Here is a 20721-nt window from a genome sequence, read left to right as displayed (position 1 = left end):
AAGTAGTTCAGAGGCAAGCCTCTGAAGTGGGGTCAAAAAAGAACCTGAGGTACAATAGTTTGATCCCAAAATCTGGTTGTGCTTTTAAAACAATAATTCTGATTTTCTTGTGTGTGGGGTGTAGGTTGACTTTAGATAGGATTGAATGTCAGAGGAATCAGAATATTTTTTAAATGATGATATAATTAGAAAAAGTGCATTGTTTCTCAGTGTAATTAATTTGAGAGATTAACACTAATTTGTACACATTCTGGTGTATTTTAAAAAATTAAATACACTATTTCACTTTGTAGCCTACCATTGCGGCCTCTGTTCTTATGCTGAGATATATGTGTAAGGAGGTAGTTAAGATGCTCAAATCTAGGTGGGACATTTATCACCAGTCCTTGTGGACTTGTGTCTCTCTAACCTGAACACCTGCAGTTTCATGCACATGCACACACACACATGCTATTATTTCTGGAGAGATGGAAGTGAGGAAGTATTAGATAACCCCAAGGGGAATACCCAGAGTTTTAACAGCTGCTAGAGTCGTGTATCAATTTAGTTGTGCTGGAAAAACAGGAAATTGAGTTACTAAGTCTGAAAATGGCTACCACCTTGCCATTCCCAGGTCTGATGGATGTGCTGTAGTTTCTAGACCAATTGAGTCCACAATAGCCAAGAAAATTATAACAACCATTGAATTGATTTTCTTCTTTGTGCTAAAGTGGATGCATGTTATATACAAAGTGGAAGTGGCAAAGAGAGGAGCAACCGTTTGTTTGTCTCTTCTTTTATGCCCGATAGGCAAGTATCACTGCTCCAGTAAAGAGACAGGGTCCTTGTCTTACAGACAACATCTGTGTTACATGGTCTCAGGCAGTGCTCATTATTCCCAGGTGTCCATGATTCGGTTAGTAGTTGGCAGCAAAACTACTGAGCAGAGTGTCCTACCAGGTTATGCGAGTGATTTCTTCCAGTCTTTTGTTTCCATATAAGGTGGTCATTCCCAGAAAGCAGTTAGATGCTTTAACTTAAAGCAAGAATCATTTTGCTGTGCTTCAGGAGAGCAGCCCTGACAGTGGCAAAGAATCTTAGCAGGTGGAAGGAAACTAAGTTTTACATTCCGTGTTGCGATCCTATGATTCCAGTCTTCTTCAGTTTTCTCTTTTGCTGAAATGGGGTAAGTTTTACTGTGTTAGTTTATTTCCTATGAACTTTTCCCCTCTTCTAGGAAAGTTAGGTGTGACTTCCTTTGAATGAAAAATATTTAACGCTAGTGATCTGAAAGCGGAAATAATACGGATTTCCCCCTCATGTTTAATTAGGGCAACTTTTGTATCTAGAACCTAGTCCAACCTGTAATCTACTCTAGTTTACCAGTTTTATTTTTGAAATACAGTCTGGTCTGAAGGAGCAATGTCTAAGAGTAGTTCATATTTGTTTGTGATTCTGTATGTATGTAGAAATACATAGGAAATTCGCTCCGAGATGATGCCAAGACAGTGCAGTCCTGAAGTTTGTGCTGGTAACTTTGTGAAGCCTAGGAACATGCTCCCAACTAACGTAGTGCTTATAAGTGGTAAAACCTAGAATGTACCTACTTACGGGCATTTTCAGAGTTTTCTAATCAAATTCAGGATTTCGTATACATGTATTATATATATATTTGGTGCATCACTTGGGATTTTCATTTTTGTGTGGATGATAGTTATTTAGGACACTAAGCAGATTATGCAAGCTCAATTTAGTAGCAATTTTAAAAGTTATCTAAAGATGTTGAATGAATATTTGCTGTAATTTTTGTATTCTTCCAGGTATTAAGCACATCAAAAGTTGAAGTTGGTTGTCATGAATCTTTGAACATCATGGACTTAGGGCATTCACAGTTTCCTTTTATCACCTAGGCAAGGTAGAGACCAAGTTTCTGGAACCCCATAGATAGTTGTAATGGTTTGAATACAAAAAAAATACCCCACGTATCATTGGTATTAAAGGAATAGCCTTGGAGCACGCAGAAATGATGGGCCATGCTGAAGGCATGCATAGTTTAGGAGGCAGGGAGTAAGTACACTGTTGGCTATTTAATTCCATCATCGACATCTTCACCACTTTATCGGTCTTTGCAGAGGATAGCATACAATTTCCTGTGAAGAAGCAATTTTTAAAAATTCTGGCACTTAGCCATTTTGTTTTAATAGTTAAAGCTATTTAGAATGCTTCACTCTCCAATCAGACCTAGTCAAAGCCGTTGTTTATTGTCATGACTGTTCATTCTGGCACATGATTTGTGTGACTAGTGAGGACCTGTCTCAGGGGCTGAGCTTTGCACACATTATCTCTGTGGCCCTAGGAGTATTTCCTTAGAATGATACTCGCCAATGCAGCCCTGTGTCAGCCATTCTTGTGGAAGCGGTAGGCGAGTGAGCAAAAAAGGAGGGGAGCTCTTAGGAGTTGAGAATGGAGGTTTTTTTTTTCCTTCCTGAATCGTAGAGAACCAATCAGCTTCAAATTAACACTGCTAATGAGAAACAGTTTTCATTGATAGATGCATTTGAAGTCCCCAAATTGGCTATATCAAAGCTGAAAAATGTTGAGTGTTTATTTTTAAAATAAAATGGGAAAATTTTCGGAGAAATGGTAATACCCTGTACATATGCAATTTGATTTTTAATTTTATATTTAAATACATTAAGTGTATCTCAGCTGTCTATATAATACTGATTTACTCCCTTTCCTTGGGCCTCTTGTGATCTGCTTATGTTTGTATACTACTGCTTCCTGAAAAAAAAATTAATTTCATGGGTTGTGAAGGGGAGAATTTTTCTGGCATTTATCCTGCTTTGGTTAGCCAAGTACATGCATGCTGTGCTAAATGGAAATGTAGTGATAATTAAAAATTTATTTGGGGATGTAGATGAAGAAAGGAACAGGAAAACAGGCAAAATACAGTCAATGATGGAAAAATGAAAAACGGAAGAGTCTCTGATGGTGGAAGAAAAGGCAGTGGTGAAAAACTGCTGGACTGTGCTGGCACTGAAACGGCACTTCGAGGTGTGAAGTCTTTAATCTCTCATGTTCAGTTGGTAACTCTGGTACTGTTGGTTGGTGAAACACTTCTGCGATCTTAGGTTATTACAAAACATTTTCTGCCAAAAACCATATATAACCTCTTCAGAAATACCATGTATGCTTTTTGGGGGGAGAGATTCCATCCAAAATTAATTGGTGATTATGCCAGTGGCAATCATTTTCTACAGTGGTGTTTATAGTTTACATCATTTATTCATTACTTTCCTAATAGGCAATATATTCAAATGACACAACATTCAAATGAGAAAAATGACAAAACAGTGAGAGCTCTCCCTTCCCCATGCCCCTTGGTTTTAATCATCCAGGTTTTCTCCCAGAGGCAGGTAGTGCTACTGGTTCTTGTAAATCCTCATAGGATACTCTATACCAGTGCTGTCCAATGGAAATAAACTTCAGCCATAAATGCAATTTTAAATTTTCTGGGAGACAGATTAAAAAATTCCATTTAAATGATACATTACATGATGCAGTGGTTAACATGCTTCTAGTTCTATAAAACAATGAAGTTGTCTTTAACAGAAAAATTATTTGATACTGTCAGATTTGCAATTTAAATAAATAAAGTAACATTTAAATTTCAGGTTCTTAGTCACCTCAGACACATCTTTAGAGCTGAAAAGCCTCATGTTGCTGGTGGCTACTCCACTGGACAGAGCATTTCCTTACAGTTAGGAGCAAATGAATGTGTGTATGTGTATTATTTCTTACTCTTTATGCACAGTTGGTAATACTTTGCACCTTGATTTTTCCCTTAATAATATAACTTGGTTATTATTCCATTTTATTATATAAAGGGCTCTTTTTCCCCCATGGGTGTGTATTATGTCCATAAGAATGAACCATACTTTATATAACCAGTCTCCCTATCGATGGATACTTGGATTTATTTCTCCCGTTTGCTGCTATTAAGTGGTCACTTTAGCATCCTTTTAGCAGTGTACAATCTGTTGCACTAATGCTCTTTCCTGTATGTTTGATTAAATTAACCAGATTGTGAGACCCTAAAAAGCAGAGACCATATTCTTTTTAAAAAAATTTTGATAGGACTTAAGAAAATTGTACACAGTAACGTGCAGGAATCATAAACAGCTCAATGAATTTCTATATATGCAAACATGTAATCACCAACCAGATCAAGATATAGAATACTTGTGGGACCTTAGAGACCTCCCTCGTGCTCTCTTGTAGTCAGTACTTCCCGTAGGAACCACTGTCTCTTAGCACTCTACCTCAAAACTCTTGTTCTTGGTTTGAGGTTCTCTTTTAGCGTTAACCCCTGCAGTGGTATTTATAAGAGATATATGCATTTCATTAGTAGTATAAGTGAAAATTCCCAGTGATGACACTGCCATCTTACACTTTTAGAAGACAAAAACTTTGGCCATCTTGGGTAGAGTTGTTTAACAGGATGTAAGTGCCGTATTATTATTTGCAGCCTAAATAGTCCTATTTCAATAGTGATGGCTGAGTAACATTTGATTTACAGAATAGGTCATAGGTTTTGAGAGTGAAGCAATTAGTCATTATATAATTAATTAGTGCATGAGATTTCTCCTCATTTGTGCCAACACCCTGAAATCTAAATTGTCAAGAGCTGATGTTTTGATTCAGTTCTTGAATTGGTAGAAGAAATTAGCCTTTTGCTGTGAACAGTGGTAGCTGAAAAGGGAGACCAAATAATAGAGGGTGTATTCTTCCAGTTCACAAAAGAAGAGATTGAGAATTTAGAAGTATCATGAATGAAGGAAATTACGTTGTCACAAAGGCACTTAGGAAAGGAAAATCAGTGTGAGTGCTCCTTCTCCCAGTGTTTTTGAGACTTACACTTCAAAATGGGTACAGAGCTGCAAATACTATAGTGGAAAAGAAGTTTATGCATTTTTTTCCCCTAAGAATGCTTTTGGCAACAAATTGGCATTTTACATTGTTCCAAAATAAGATGAAATTCTAAGGCAGAACTCATCAGAAAAAAAAAAAAACCTTTAGCTAAAGAGTGACCATTTAATGCATGGGCAGGTGATAGAACATTCCATAAAGCATTTTAAGCAAGCTGGATACTCTCCATTTAACTCAGCAATCTAGCTCACTGTTGTTTGAAGCAGCGAACCAGTACACTTGGCTCTCTGGCATTTAACAGCATTTGGTTTTGGTTTCAAATAGAGCTGGTCCAGCCAGAAGTCAGAATAAGCGCTTGGCAGGCAGCTGTTGTCGAATGGACTTGGAGGCAGAAGACCTGGAACCGAATCTCTGCTCTGCCACTCACTGGCTGAGGCACTTTCTTTCCTCTCATTGAGCCTCATTTCCTCTGTGGTGGAAGGAGATGATGGCACAGAACGAAAGTGTGGAAGTAACACCAGCACACACCAGGCATTCAGTTTATGTCTATAAAATTTTAAATATTATCTGCATTGCTGGGAAACAGCCTTTTGTAATACTGGCATCATTATGCTAATTGGAGACCAAGGAATGAGGGAACATGCTCTGTTCTTATTTTCCTCTCCCAGAACTGGGTGATGGGGTTAGTTTTTTCCCTAAGTCCACTGTGAAGGTCTCTGTGACACATTCAGGGGAGTTGTTCTTGGAAGGCTGAGTACAAAATGGGCACTAATCTTAGTGAAAACCCCGTTCCCTTTTAGAGGCGAGAAATGCCCTCTCTGAGATTAGGAATATGCTGCCAAGGTGATTGTAACTCTCATTGGTTCCTCGCCTCACCATCGTGGGAATTGCCTTACCTTTTACTATGGCACTTTTCTCCTGTGTGAGATGACAGTAACTCTAACTGCATTTCTTTGATTTTGTTAGGACTGATATGCAGTGACTGAAAATGTTCAGTTGTAGTATCATACACAAGAACATCATTATTCAAAAGAGGGAGTCAGAATTTGAGACACCATTCCAATCATAGGCTGTCATGTATTGAAGAGAATTTTTTTTTCAGAGATTAAAATAAGATCTTTCACCTCCTGGAAACAAGAAATTGAGCCATTACACCTTACCACCAATGCTGCAGAATGAAATGGCAATCTAGGAATTGCCTTTAGTTATTGGTAAGAGGAAGAGGGATCTGTAACTGTTGACTCTCCGCCTTAAGGGTGACTGTGACCACATCATTTGGCACAGAGAAGGCAGTGGGTAGCATTTATCCAGGTTGTGTAATATTGTAACTTTTTAGGGTCTCATGGCAGCATGATACATAGTCTGAAAATTAACCCAGCGGCACCCTTGACTAAAAGCCTGAAGTACAGAAAATACAGTTAAATTAGCCCTATTTGTTTCTCTGGATTCACTTTTTTATGTAATATAGGAATATTTTCTATATTCTTGGAGGTAAGTTTTAATGTCAAAGAGGAAAGACTAATTTAAAATTTCTTAATGTAATATCCACTTTTTCTTTGTAAGTATAATGAAAATTTTCAGGCAGAATAAATTACACCTATTCACAGACTCTGCACTTGAAAAGTTTCTTGAGCAGTAAGGTGTTCTGGTAAATTTACTTTCAAATAACGTGTTTTACAAGAATAAATTATACCTATTCACAGACTCTGCACTTGGAAGGTTTCTTGAGCAGTAAGGTGTTCTGGTAAATTTACTTTCAAATAACATGTTTTACAAGATAGTATGTGAAATCATACATATGAAGCCTCAATTGCTTTAGAGGTTGAATGAATGTAAATTCATTCAGATTTCCACTAATTAAAAGGATCAGGGTCACAGTTGCTAAAGAGCAGTGGATGAGGGCTTGAGTGACTCTGGTCATACAAGCAATGAGCATTTATGGAACACTGATGTTCACCAGGTTCTGTGTTAAATGCGTGACATGCGCTACTGCATTCAACAGTCAACAACCATTCTATAAAATCAGTGTAGTTGTTACCCAGGTTGTGCAGAAGAGGAAGCTGAGGCTTAGCGTGTAACCTGTCCAGGGTCACGTGGCCAGGCAGTGGCAGATCTGAGTGTGGGACCCACATGTCATTGCTTTGACCACTTTACGTTCTGCTCCCCTCCCTCCCTCTCTCCCCTAGGGGTGACAAAGCCAATGTAATTGGTAATAGTAGAGTGATGTTAAATGGGACTGAACCTTTTTTTTTTGCTGTTTTTTATTTTACTCTGATTATTAAATTGACATGCTTACCATAGAATATGTGAAAACAATAGGAATATGTAAAGAAAACATATCAGTATCTAGGCCACCTGGAGATAACCACTGTTAATATGATTTGCATTTTAGCATTTTCTAAGGTGCTTTCTGCATAGGACACAAGTTAACATGTTTTCCGTAAGAACAACTTCCATGGTCAAATAATTTGGGGAAAGTTTGGGTTAAACAAATTAAACTGTTTTCTTCCTTATACGTCTTCTCAGAGTCTGTATTATGCTAATGTGCATAATGCACTTCCAGAATGGAAACATGGAAAGTACTATTTTCCAAATTTATTTATCAGAAGAATACTGATTTGTATCTTGAAATCAGTGTTCTTTCAGATATAATTTAGGTAGAACATATCCTTCTGGACTTTTGATTAAACATTTACATTTTTAAGTAGAAATACTATTTTTATATTCCTTTTCTCCAGGATTTTGTATTATAGGTTATTTCAGTTATTTAAAACTCATTTTAAAATGCTTTTTGAAATAGTTGTATAAGAAACCATGTGTGTGCCTGTGTGTGTTTGCATTTTTTTTTTTAATATTTCATCCATTGTTAAACATGTGGGCTATTTCCAAAGAAATCATTAACCTTGAGAGGGTTGGAGTTTCAGATCTGGGTGAACGTGATTCCAGGACTAAAAGACTGCAAAATCTGTAGCAGTGAGAAAACCAGCCCAGGGTTTGTTACAGCTGGACACTGTGAAAGCCATTATAAGTTTCAGAGAAATCTGTGTGGATGGCCCTATGACTTGCCATCTGAGGGAGACGTGCCAAAGAAAGGACACTCTTAGGAGGAAATAGGAGTAGTCAGTTACTAGAACGGGCTGGGAAGTTAGGTGTCTGTGTGTGTAATTCCTCTCTTGGTTTGGAAGTATGCATTTCTTCAAGTGCAGCCTGTGTGGTCCCCAGGCCAGATGTGGTCTCCTCCCAGCAGCACTGGGGGAGCCTGGGCACATGGGGAGTTCTGGTTATTAATCTTTGCTGGGGTCACAGAGGGTGAGAGGGCTGGGAGTCTCAGGCTTCTTTGAAGAGTGGCAAAACTGGTCTTGTGGACAGGTTTGAATTGTGAGAAGGGGTAGTTTTAAACTTGGATTAGTTGGAGAGCTTTGGGGTTGAAGCTACTTTATAGATAACCCATTGTAACAACAAGGAGAACAAGAAATCTCCAAGAAAGAATCAACAATTCATTGATTTTTTTTTTAATTCAACAGGTACTTATTGAAGGCTAACTGTGTGTCAGGTTTTGGGCTGGGCATTGGCAGTTAATTGTATTGAAAATATACAGTACATGGAGGTTATATTCATAGAATACAGTCACTTGGGCTGGAATGAAAATATGATTCAATCTTATTAAAAAATACACATCTTTGAACAACCTCCAAGGCAGTGTAAACAGTACCCTCTCTGTTTTAAAATAAGGGAAGTCTGAATCTCTGAAATGCCAGTTACTATCCAGTTTCAGCTTTTCCTGAATATAGAACGTGTAGATGTGAATGTGCCCTCTCCCTACCCCCATGAAAATTCTCCCTGAGATTAGTTCTTCACAGTGGACTCTGGGAACTTCTTAGCATTGACTTTTCTTAGTCAGGACTGAATATCAAAACTATCTTTCTCAGCTGGGATTATTGATGGCAAGACTGGAGAATGCTGCCCTCACCAGGGCAGTGGACCTCAAGGCTTGGTAAGGTGCCAAAGGGAAAATTCCTAAAAGGAATATCCAGCAACCCAGGAGGCTCTCGGATTGTTGCTATGGCAGCAAGAGGTGGTTGACTCTGGCCTATTTTTTCCCTGCCAGGGGTTCCCGGGGCCCCCAGCTCAGCAGGCACCGGGCAGAGCTGCCAGTTTGACATCAGGCAACAGTGGAGTTTGTTCTTTATTTGACCAGACTCCAGCAGTCACCTTTGTTGCCTTAAACATGTGACTTATCTGTGTGAAGTGACAATCAAGAAGCATTGGGAATAGTCTAAGGGACAAAGGCATGGCATTTCAGGGAGATCTGGTATTGAACACTAGCTCAGTCACTGAACAGTTAGGAAATTTTGGACAAATTATCTCACCTCTTTGCCTCTGTTTCTCTTTTTTTTCTGTTATCTTTTTTCTTTTTTGAAAATGAAGATACCTACCTCATAGGCCCATGACTAGGATTAATTGGGAGTATTTATATGTGAAATTATGAAATATTGATGAATAATAAAATTCATTGACTGTGATTTGAATTTCACAAGTAAATGTCTGTAGCTAAATTACTAAGGTTTTTGAACATCAGCCACATGAAAAGTTCCTAAGATTGTTTTAAGCTGCCAACTCTTGGTTTCTAACAAGTAAATTAGTATTTGGTTAAGGACCATTTTTCCCCAGATATAAATAATGTTGTTTTGTAACTCATTGGTTCATAGAATGTGATTCTCTGTAAGCAGGTGTTCTGACCCTTTACAATCAGTAGAAAAGCCTCTACCTGGTAAGATGTGGAGATAGTGAGCACACAATGTGTATATTGTAAACCTTTATTCTTTTTCCTTCACAAAAAAGTAACCAAATAACCAAATATGTTCTTTCACTGGACTTTATTGTAGGCAGTGTTTCCCAATGAAAAGACCACAAGTCTTTAAGACCACAAGACAGTCAGTCCTCTCATGTATAAGAAGACTAGATTAATATTTTGGACCTTCCCTATCCACTGCTTGGGTTTCATCCTTTTTTTTCAGGAGCTGCAGTAGCAGAATACAGGTCACACATTGTCTTACTACTTCTTACTACATGGTCACATGCTTTGCACATCTGTAAACTATAAATTACCCCTTTACATGAAAAATTATATTTGGATGAGAACCGCTTATGAATTGTTTGTTGATGATACAAGTCTTGAAGTAAATTGTTTGAATAGATGATGCATTTCCTTTCTAAATTCTTGATAGGGTTAGTTCTCTTGACAGCACAAATTCTGCTGGGTGTGGAGCGAGAAGGTGTTCCTTCTCATCCTGCTTGTTCATGCCATATTTATGTCATTGCCAGTTTCATTTCCACATGGATACGCATTCAATTAAAAATTGTCAGTGCCACTTCTGAAGGAAGGAAGATTATGACTTTGGTCGTAAAGCAAACAGCTGCGTTTTTTTTCTTGTTAAGGTATCCCAACCAGGTTACTACTGGTCATGAACTATTGAGAACTGGTGAGACCCCTCAAGGTCATGAAGAAAGAAGGTATGATCATGGAAGAACGTAGCACACTATAGTGTGTTCACATTTTGACTGGTGTGTTTTCTAAAAATGTACATGTTCTTATTTAAACTGACTCTGTCTGAACAGTATGAATACTTGTAGCACATTACTATTTTGTGATTTCAAAGAAATTGGCATTCTTAAAGATTTGTCAAGCATCATTGAGTTTGCTGACAGTACTTGTATATTTTATAAAAATAACAGCATCTTGCTCTTGGCACTAAACTGTGCCAGGTACAGAAGGAGTTCATGAAGTTAAAAAAAAAATCAAGAGCCATGTATAAAATAAATAAGAACCAAGGATGTATTGTGCAGCACAGGGGATATAGCTATATTTTATAATAACTTTAAATTAAGTATAATCTATAAAAATATTGAATCATTGTGTTGTACACCTGAAACTAATATAATATTGTAAATCAACTATACTTTAATTAATAAAAAAAAGAGCAAAACTAGCCGTTCCTCCCCCCACCACTTCTGAAATAACTAAACAAAAACCTTTAAAAATCTTTTATTTTTTAGATTCAAGGACATACTTTAAATGGGAGTTAGTGGAAACCTGGTCTCAAGATTATAAACAGAAGACACCTATCAAGTTTCTGAGCAATTGTTTCCTTCTCTACTTAATATTCACTTCGTGTTTGACAGTTTGGCATCTTTTCTGACATCACTGAGCCTTCACTGCATTTTTTCCAGTTTTCAGTTTGATTAAAAAACAAATCACTTTCTACATTGTCAAAACTTAATGGTTTTCAGTCTAATAGGGGAAAATGATTGTGATTATTTCGCTTTTTGAAATTTTTATTTTTTCATTGAAGTATAGTAGATTTACAATGTTTTAGATGTACAGCAAAGTGATTCAGTTATACATATATATAAATATACTTTTTCCTGATTATGATCACCCTTTTCCTGATTATGGGTATTTTAAATTTATATTTCATATATCATGTATTCATGATGTTTGAGGAACTCTTAAAGTGTTTAATTTTCGTTCACTTTTCTCCTAAAAGTCTACTTCGTATCGTTTATCTCATTTATGTTTCTGTATTCATCTTTCTCATTGATTTTGTAAAAGCTCTTAATATGTATTTTGCTCTCAATATGGAAAACTTACTGACTTTTTATGTCTTAAGTTCTAAATATTTCCTCATTTTTATCATTTATCATGTAGCTTTGTTTATGGAAGCATTTTTAGCATTCTGGTTTCTTATTATTTGAGAGACAATTCCATGCATTTTCCTTTGTCTTGCTTGGAAATGAGTGTACTTTCTTAGAAATACATTCTGAGTCTTTAACTCCTTTATCTTAAATTTATGATAGATGAAATATTTGACAGAAACAAACCAAAGTTTATTCTTTAATGGTATGAAATAGGGTTTAAATTTTTTTTGAAAAGTTATTTCCTCAACACTGTCTACTAAACAATTGATCTTTTCCCATTAATTTGAAATGGCACCATTATTATGTACTAAATTTATTTTTATTCCTGTATTTGTTAATGGGCTTTCTATTCAGCCCCATTGATTTTTCTGCTTTTCTATCAATCCAGAATGTTTTACTTGAATGTGTTAAGTGTCTCTTTAGTATGTTATAATGATCTGGTTAGGTAAGTCTTAATGGTCAATTTTCTTTTTAGAAATTCTCCTGGCTGCTCTCAGGCATTTGTTTTTCCATGTTGAATTTAGCATTAGGAATGAGAATTGATTACTTGTATTCAGTTTTCATAAAATTTTTAGGGAGTTAATGTTGCTACTCTGTCAAATTTTCTCATTCAGGAACATGTCCCCAGCACTATTTTCTTCCCCTGACTTCTCACCTCTCTCTCACAGAACAGTAGATTTTACTGTTAGGGAGGTATGCCTTCTCAGGTGCCCTCTGTTGATAGCAGATCATCTTGAGGGCTACTGAACTGACCAGCTGTCTTCAATTAAGTAAGTTACTTGATCATTATGGTGTAGTGCAGTGGTTTTCAAGTGTGGTCTCTGATCAGCAGGATCTGTCAACTGGGAACTTGATAGAAATGCAATTTCTTAGACCTGCTTAATCAGAAAGTCTGAGGGTGGAGCCCAGCAGTCTTTTTTAATATGCCCTCCATGTGATTCTAACTCCTGGGAAAGGTTGAGAACTGGTGTAGTGGATAGAGCATAGCTTTGGAGTCATACAGCTGGCCCTTGAACAACACAGATTTGAACTGTGTGGATCCACTTGTATGTGAACATTTGTCACTAAATACGTACTATAGTAATACTTGATCTCTGGTTGGTTGAATCTATGGAGGTGGAACCAAGGACACAGAGAGCTGGCTGTAAATTTATGCCTGGAGTTTCAACTTTGTGGAGGGTCAGTCCCCCTGCCTCTGTTTCATTCAAGGGTCAACTGAGCTATAAATTTCCACTCTAAGCTGTTAGTCCAATGAAATTTTTGGGTAAGTTACTTGTATATTTAAGGCTGCTTATCCTCATCTGTATATATAAGAATTATATGTGCCCATAAGCAAAGGGTATAGATGCTGAGTAGCTATCATTGTTATTTGATTCCTTTCTAATAAGGGCTGAAAGGAGTGCACTGTGTGAGTATTGCACAGTAGTGGTGGTGTCTAGGGATGGAGGGAAAGGTCTGGACAGCAAGGGGTGTTGCTGGTTTTGATGGGTTCTAGATAATGCATGATGCCAAGAAGGGCATAAAAATTCCTGGTGTGGGGTGGTGAGGATAAACACTTTCAGTCTTGTTAAGGGTTCGTGCCTTTTAAGTGGGTGGACACAATAGCCTACTATTACTGAAGTCCCTGAATTCCATCTTAACGATATGTGTAGGATTAAATTATTACAGTTCCACTGTTACATTGAATGAAATAAAACTTGCCATATTTCTTTAGTTTAAAAAAATCTATTGTAGCAAATTTCTAAGAAATTTATGGAAGGATAGCTAGGGTACACAAGTGAAATGAGGATTCATATCTTCATTCAAATGGTAGAGATTAATAAGATACAAACGTAAGCAAATGTATAAAACCTTATCAATTATTGGGAAACTGGAAATATGTTAATTTATTCAACATATTGGTGAATGGAATGACTTTATGCCAGAAACTGGACTAAGTAGTCAGCATAAAATGATTAAGATTTAGGGATAGCTTATAAGTGGCTCATGATTGGGTAGTAGAAATAGCCAGTTGATGTGATACTGTTGGTGGCAAGGCTAAGAATAAATGGACACGTGGATGGCTGTGAGAGCCCTGAGGCCTCCTGGAAGAGGGAACTCTTGAGGTGATCTTGAAAGACAGGTAGATCATACTCCAGGAGAGGTATGTAGAAAATGCTGTAAGAACTCCCCCAGTGATTAGTTCTGATGCATGGCACCAGGGTTCTTACAGTGAAGGTGTCTTAAAGATGAATGGGAGTTGCCAAACCAGAAAAGGAAGAGGGACATTGTAAATGGAGATTTACATAGACCAGGAGGCCTTGAATATTGGAGAATGTAGAGGAGTCCAGTGTGAGTAAAGCATATGGGCTGGGCAGGGGCAGGAGAGGCTACCGGCGAAGCTGGGCCCCATTGTGCAAATTCTCCCAAGATTATGGTGGACTTAAAGGCTTTTTGTTTTAATATTTTGTCTTGTTTTTGGGTGGAAGTTCTCAGTTGGTGGTAGGTCTTCATCTTTCTTTTTCTTTTTTTTTTTTTTTTTTTTTGTAACCTATACCATTACATTCATAAGGAACTTAGGTTGAGTTCAGAAGAATATTTGTGTTACAAGTTCATGTTCATATAACACAATTTTAATGTGGGTTCTAGTTAGCCTTTCTCAGTATTAGAGGCTTTCAACTTGTGGGTTTAAAAGTTGGTTAGTAGTTTAAAAGTAGTTTAGACAAAGCCTCTTCCACCAGTGGGTGTGGTCTAGACTTATTCTTGCTGCCTAACTTGCCATGTTTGTGTGCTCTTGACATCCATATACCCAGGGCTTCCCCCACTGAGCCCATGGATGTTTCTTAGACCTCACTGGAGTCCTGCCTTGAACTTCAGGCCATTTGTCTGGGTCCTGACTCCCTGGCTAGCTAATCTTTTTCTCTTGGGGCCTAGATTTTTGTAGCCTCACTAACTAACCGTGAGCTTGCTATAACCAGAGAGACCCACCAGGAACCTTGCCACATCCTCAACCTGACTTTTAGATGTTCCACAAGTGCTTTGAGACCTGGCTATTATGTTTCATCCACCAGTGGATACCCCTTTACTATAGTATAGATACCCTTATAACCAATATTGAACCTGTACTCAGCAGCTTTTGGGGTTTATTTGGACTTTTGGTCTCAACATGCTGGTCAGCCCCTCTCATCCCAGCTCCGCTTAGCCCACTATTAACTTTTATCCTGAGTGGAAGAAATGTGTTTGTACATTATAAGGATTAGAAATTGCTAAATCCTGTGGACTCTTACAATATAACGTCCTGCGGGGAGGAAAATAGCTCAGTGGAAGAGCGCATGCTTAGTTTGCACGAGGTCCTCGGTTCAACCCTAGTACCTCCGTTTAAAAACACACACACACACATATAATGTCCTTTTCAATTTCCATTTCTTGATGCTCTGTTTTAGTTCTGGGCTATTTTGATAGCCCCTTCTTGCTCTGAGGTTTTATTTTTTAGAATTTAATATACTGTAGGGATATTTCCAAACCATGAGACAGTTGGTATCAAGCTCCTGCGCTCTCATCTGGAAGGTCTTTGTTGCTCGTACAGTGGAGGCCAGACTCTGCAGTCGGCACTGGGAATGCACAAGTGCCTGGTCCTAACCTTCCTTTCTGGCCTTGTCTCCCACCATCTCTTTCCACCCGCATTCTTTTCAGACCTGGGAGGCAAATTGTGGCATCTCCTGAATACCAGGAAGTTTCAGCCTCCTTGCCTTTGTCTAGTGTTTTCAGGGTGGAATTCTACTGGCCCAGCTCACTGCACAGAGCAATCCACACAGTTTTTTCAAGGCTCAGCTGCAAATTCCACTTTCCCCTCGAAGTTTTTATAGATCCTTGAGCCAGATATACTTCTTCCCTTTTGCTTTCATGGTTCTTTGCCTCTAACTCCATCAGAGCATGTGTTACTACTGTCTTCTATTTTTGTTTATGAGATTTTTTCTCTATAAGTTGTAAGCTTCAGAGTGAGATTTATTCATATTTTTATCCACACTAGCACTTGCTCACATAGTTTTGTTCACTGTGGGCTTTTAGTGATTGCTTTGTCCACATTAGGATTTTGGTAGTCTAAGAAACTTTCCTTTTTGCAGAGAGGGGTGCAGTGGAAGAATTTGTGTTTTTCCAGTAGTTGCCTGTATCTTCTAACCTGTCCTTCCCCTTTTCTCCCTCTTGTACGTGTCAGCTAGAGGAATCTGGGTGAATGCTTGAGGCTGTAAAAGAAATAGTGTGGGAACACTCCCCATTGACCTTTAACTAATTAAGGAAATTGTCATGCTGTCTTTGAAAGGTGATTGAAAATAGATCAAATTCTTACTACTTACTGATACTGTTAAACCCAAGTACTGTGCCAGCACATTCACATGCACTGGCTCACCTAATCCTCCCAACAAACATGTGGGTTCACGTTTCATCCCCTTTACCCAGGAGGACACTCTGAGGCTCATACAGTTTTCTTAACTGAGATTAAGGAAGGGACAGCACCTGGTTTTCATGTCAGGTCTGTCTGATTGCAAAGTCTATGTTCTTCTTTACTGTACTGTCCTGCTCTACCTGGACATTTGAGAGTATGCATTTCTGACCCCACCTTCCTGTGGCAGAGATCAAATCAAGTTCAGCTTCAAGATCAGCTCGCAGTGGAAAAAATGATTTCAGTGTGTGCCCTTCTCCAAACTAGTGCTTATCAGCTTATAGATGCTTACGGTGTCAGCAAGGTAAATTAACCTATCGGATTCAGTTATACAGAAGATAAGTTTAAAATGTAAATATTAATTCAAAGACATTTATCATATAAAGTCAGTCAGTGGACAAACACACAAAAAAAGATTTTTGGCTTTTCCTTCTTTGCTGTATGATTAGAGGACTGGTAATTAGATCCCATTGGATGATGGTAGATTTCAGAAGATAATGAGAACTTACACATTTTTCTAGAGTTTGGAGTGATTACTTTCAAGTGGAGCAGGAAAAGCTATGAATTGAGATCCTTTTTGGATGTATGTATGCTTAGTGTTTCTTTATATAATATGTGGAAGTTCTGGGTTTTTTTTTTTTTTTTTCTTTCTTTCCCCTCTTTGACCAAGTAGGACTTCCTGTGAAGGACCATTTGTCCTCAGAGAACTTCTGAATCAAGACATCATTGTGGGGAAAAAGAAACCAGCAAAAAGGATACCATATTATTTTACTATCCATTAATATTTATGCACTGAGATAAAAGTGAATGGGAAATGATTAGGTGATTTATTCGATGTCTGTTGAGCACTTACTATATTCTAGACTCTGTTAGGACAGGGAATAAGACAGGCCCAGTGACTTCCTCAGAGACTTTATAAGTGATGACCCAGCAAAGGATAAAGACTCTTTAAGTTTACATATGACAACAAGAGGAATGTACAAAAATTGAGCAGCATTTGTTAAGACCTTATTAGACGCTTGGTCTTAATGCTAAGTTTGTTAAATATGTTAGAGCATTTGTCTTTATAACAACCCTGTGTGAGAGATACTGAGCCTTTGTCTTTATTTATCAAATGAAAAAACAAAACAAAACAAAACCCGAGACAATGAGAAGAGAAAGCAACTTCTCCAAGATTACACTTGCTGCCTTGCTACTGTGATCCAGCCATTCACGTCTATGTGATTTTAGTATACACCATGTGACTTTCTCCAGAGATTAGTTTTCCAAAACTTCTTTAAAAATAACATTCCATCTGCCTGTTCTAAGTTTGTCACATGGACTTGGGTCTGAATTGAAGATGTGACATTCTCTAACTGGGTAACCTTGGGCAAGTTGCTTAACCTCTCAGAGCCTCTGTTCCTTTGCCCATAAAATGGGGGTTAAAACACATTTTCATGTGTGTGTAAAAGCACAAGGTAGTAGGACCCTAAAATCTTAGTTCCCATTCTTTTTCTCTCTTACTTTTTCGTAAAATGGCTCAACACAATTATGAAACCATATGAAAAAGATAGTACTGATTTTTTTTACCTTGAGCACTAACAGTTTTCTTGTAAACAACTTGAGGCGTTCCAGCAACCCAGTAAGTTTAGTTGTGATGTTGGAAAGAAAATATTGGGCTAGAAATTGGAAGTCCTGTGTTTAGTTTGCTACTTTGCTGTCCATTTCTTATTTTAAGAGGGACGGAAATGCTTTCATTTAATAATTACCTCATGACTTTTTACTACTTGTTCATGCTTGAAAGGGCTACCGACTCTGCAGTCAGGCAAAGAGAAATAATCCACACCCTCGATGCTCTGTTTGGATGGTGGGAGTCAGTTACATAATGGGAATAAGACTGTTTCTATCTCTTAAGCTAAACTAAACCACCATAATTCTAGAAAAAAAAAAAAAAAACTTTCCTCACAGATAAGCTTCTTGAGTGCCCAGTTTGACTTTATAATTTTGTAACATTTGGTTACTGCCGTGAGATCTTTTCAAGGTACTTGGTTGTTTACCCAGTAGTTAAAGTAAACGCATGATTACGAAATCTTTGTTGTTGATTAAACAACGATGTCATATGACAGTGTGGACTTTCTTTAGCATATTGTTCTGTTTAGCTGTCTTGAAAAGCTGGATTTAAAGTAGCAGCTGACTACAGTGAAGAAGTGTAATACTGTATTAATTTAATCACATATACCAATCCATTTGATCATATACCTATATGACTCATAACTAGAAGTATCTGTCACTTTCTAAAATATAATTCTGGAAAAGTTGTTTAAAAGTAGTTTTTGTTAATTTGGAAATTTAATTTTTGGTTGTATATGTACTGAAAGAAGTTGTTTAAAGGAATCAACGGTGAAATTTTGGGTGAGGGGAATAAGCAAGCCTTAATTAATTTGAATTTGCATAAATGAACCTTACTGGGTTATGCCATACTTATTAGGAAAATACAAAAAAGATTTTTTTCTATCTTGGTACACAATGGGTTGTAACTGCATAATAAAACTTAAACCATGACTTTCTTTTTATAAGGTCTATTTTGTGTTAAAATAAATCAGGGTGCTACTTTTTAACAAAACCCAGCTAACAATTACCAAGTGTGTACTGACTGTAAGCCAGGCATTGCACCAAGAGCTTAGCATGTATTTTATTTTTGTAGCAACTCAGAGGTGGGTGCTAAGATGCTTGTTTAACAACTGGAGGACTTTAGGCAGAGAAAAGAGAGATCTTGTCAAGGTTAGAGACATAGAAGATGGTAGAAGCAGTGACAGGGACTTGTTCACCCTCTCAACCACTAGTCACCAATGCTTCTGTGGTATTGACACAAATGTTCACCATTTTATGAAGATTTTTTCTATTTACATGAAATTTATCTTTAATATTTTATTCTAGAATATAAGTAGATAGGTAATAGATGGGAACTAAGTAGATTATAAAATGTTCGGACTACAGGGAGGTATGCCTCACCTACTTCTCTGCATAGATCACAAATGCCTACCACACAGTAGGCCAGATGACTGATTTCTAAAAATTAAATCAGTTAAAATACATTTTTGTGGAATGGTAATGTAAAAAATTATATATGTATAGTGAGTTAAATTTTTTTCTGTAAAACAGGCTTTCACGATAAAGGCATTCAGTGTTCTTGACTGACTGGTCTAGTTTCTTATATGATACCACGAATGCCAGAAATTATAATGGTTTTATTCTCTTTTATTTGTGGTGCTGGTTGTTGGTAAAAATAAGTCTCAGAGTACCTCTAGATAGTTGCGATGTCTTGCAAAAATGCTACCACAGAGGATTATAAATTTATATTAATAGTTGTGAGTAGATGTCTAGAGTTTGACTTGGAAACTATAAACAAAAACTGTTCTTTTCCTGAATTTTTGGAGACTGTTCAGATTCTTGATTTATTCTTAGCCTTAACTTGACAGACACTTGTACTTAAACTTTTCAGGTGTACCATTTTTTAAATTTGTTGATTCATCCTTTATGTCTTTCAGATAAGGATTTTTTAACATACAACGTTAATTTTTTTCTAGCATATCTTTTTTTCAGAATATCTCTTTAAAATCAGTAGTCAGACGGGCAAGAAATTGAGAGAGAAACTGGTGCACATATTTGCATTTGGGTATGGGAAGTCTAACTCAGTATAGAACACTGGTCACACATGATGGCATTTAGCCCTCTAATAGTCTTTAGATACACTGTATTTCATTGAATGTAAAATGCAATCAAATTTTAGATTCAGCATTATTTTATGTGCCACTAAAAGAAAAAAAACACTGCCAATTAAACTAGTACAATGTTCTTAATTTTTTAAATTAAGGCATAATTTATATATGGTAAAATTTACTTAGTTTAATGTTTAGTTCTGAAAGTTTTGACAACTGCAGTCATAACACACCATCACAACCACCATCAAAACTGAGATATAGAAAAAAATCCATACACAATGTATTACCATTTAGTTTTTGTATTATATTTAATGAAATTGAAAGAGATTTTAAATTAATTTGACACATTTTTGTTATATTATTCTTGTGCAGTCGTATAAAGGAACATATAAACAAAATAATCAAAAAATTTTTTTCCTTAAACTTCATATTCTGGTTCTTCTTTTGAACTCAGAGTTGTCAGTGAGTGTTACTTCACTCAGTCTTGTCCTCTGCAATCCAGAAGGTGGACAATGATACAGCACTTCTGGAAACATATTCTACTATTGCTCCTGGGCTTTTCTTTCAAGTTGATTATGTCCATTACATAAGTTTCTGCTACCATTTTCTTATCTGACTAACTCTAGGTTTTGTTTTTTCCTTAGTGGGTAATATGTCACTGGAAGTTAAGCAGATTCTGTTTAAAGTCAGTAGGAACTTTCACACAAATTGATGCTTGAAGCCTTAATGTTAGTCTTGCTGGATGCATTAACGGTTTCATCAGCCGTTAGTTGCTTTCAAATATCTTCATCTTCTCCAAGAGATTTGGCAGTTTCACTACCTCTTATTGTTTTGCTTGGCTGGCAATACCAAATGTGTAACTGCATCTGTGCATGTAATTCCTTGGGATTGAAAAAACATGATTGCCTGGGAAGGCATGTGGGCATACCTGTATCATGACTCTCATATGGCCAACAGCAAGTGTAAGACGCCAATGAATATAAGACACAA

At 37.1% G+C, this 20721-nt stretch overlaps 1 protein-coding gene across 6 annotated transcripts in view; it reads left to right on the top strand.

The window, feature by feature from the left end:
* The window catches only part of COBLL1 (cordon-bleu WH2 repeat protein like 1), a 141612-nt gene that overhangs the window by 8042 nt on the left and 112849 nt on the right, over positions 1 to 20721 (top strand). Inside the window, exon 3 of one of the 6 annotated variants that reach the window (XM_031451566.2) lies at positions 10351 to 10425. The exons of the other annotated variants lie outside the window; for them this stretch is intronic. Within the exon in view, the coding sequence (XP_031307426.2) occupies positions 10351 to 10425 (75 nt within the window). The remainder of the gene's footprint in view (positions 1 to 10350; positions 10426 to 20721) is intronic. 6 annotated transcript variants of the gene reach the window in all.

This window comes from Camelus dromedarius, chromosome 4 (assembly GCF_036321535.1).
Source record: "Camelus dromedarius isolate mCamDro1 chromosome 4, mCamDro1.pat, whole genome shotgun sequence".
Lineage (NCBI taxonomy): Eukaryota > Metazoa > Chordata > Mammalia > Artiodactyla > Camelidae > Camelus > Camelus dromedarius.
This window is presented reverse-complemented; position numbering and strand designations above follow the sequence as displayed.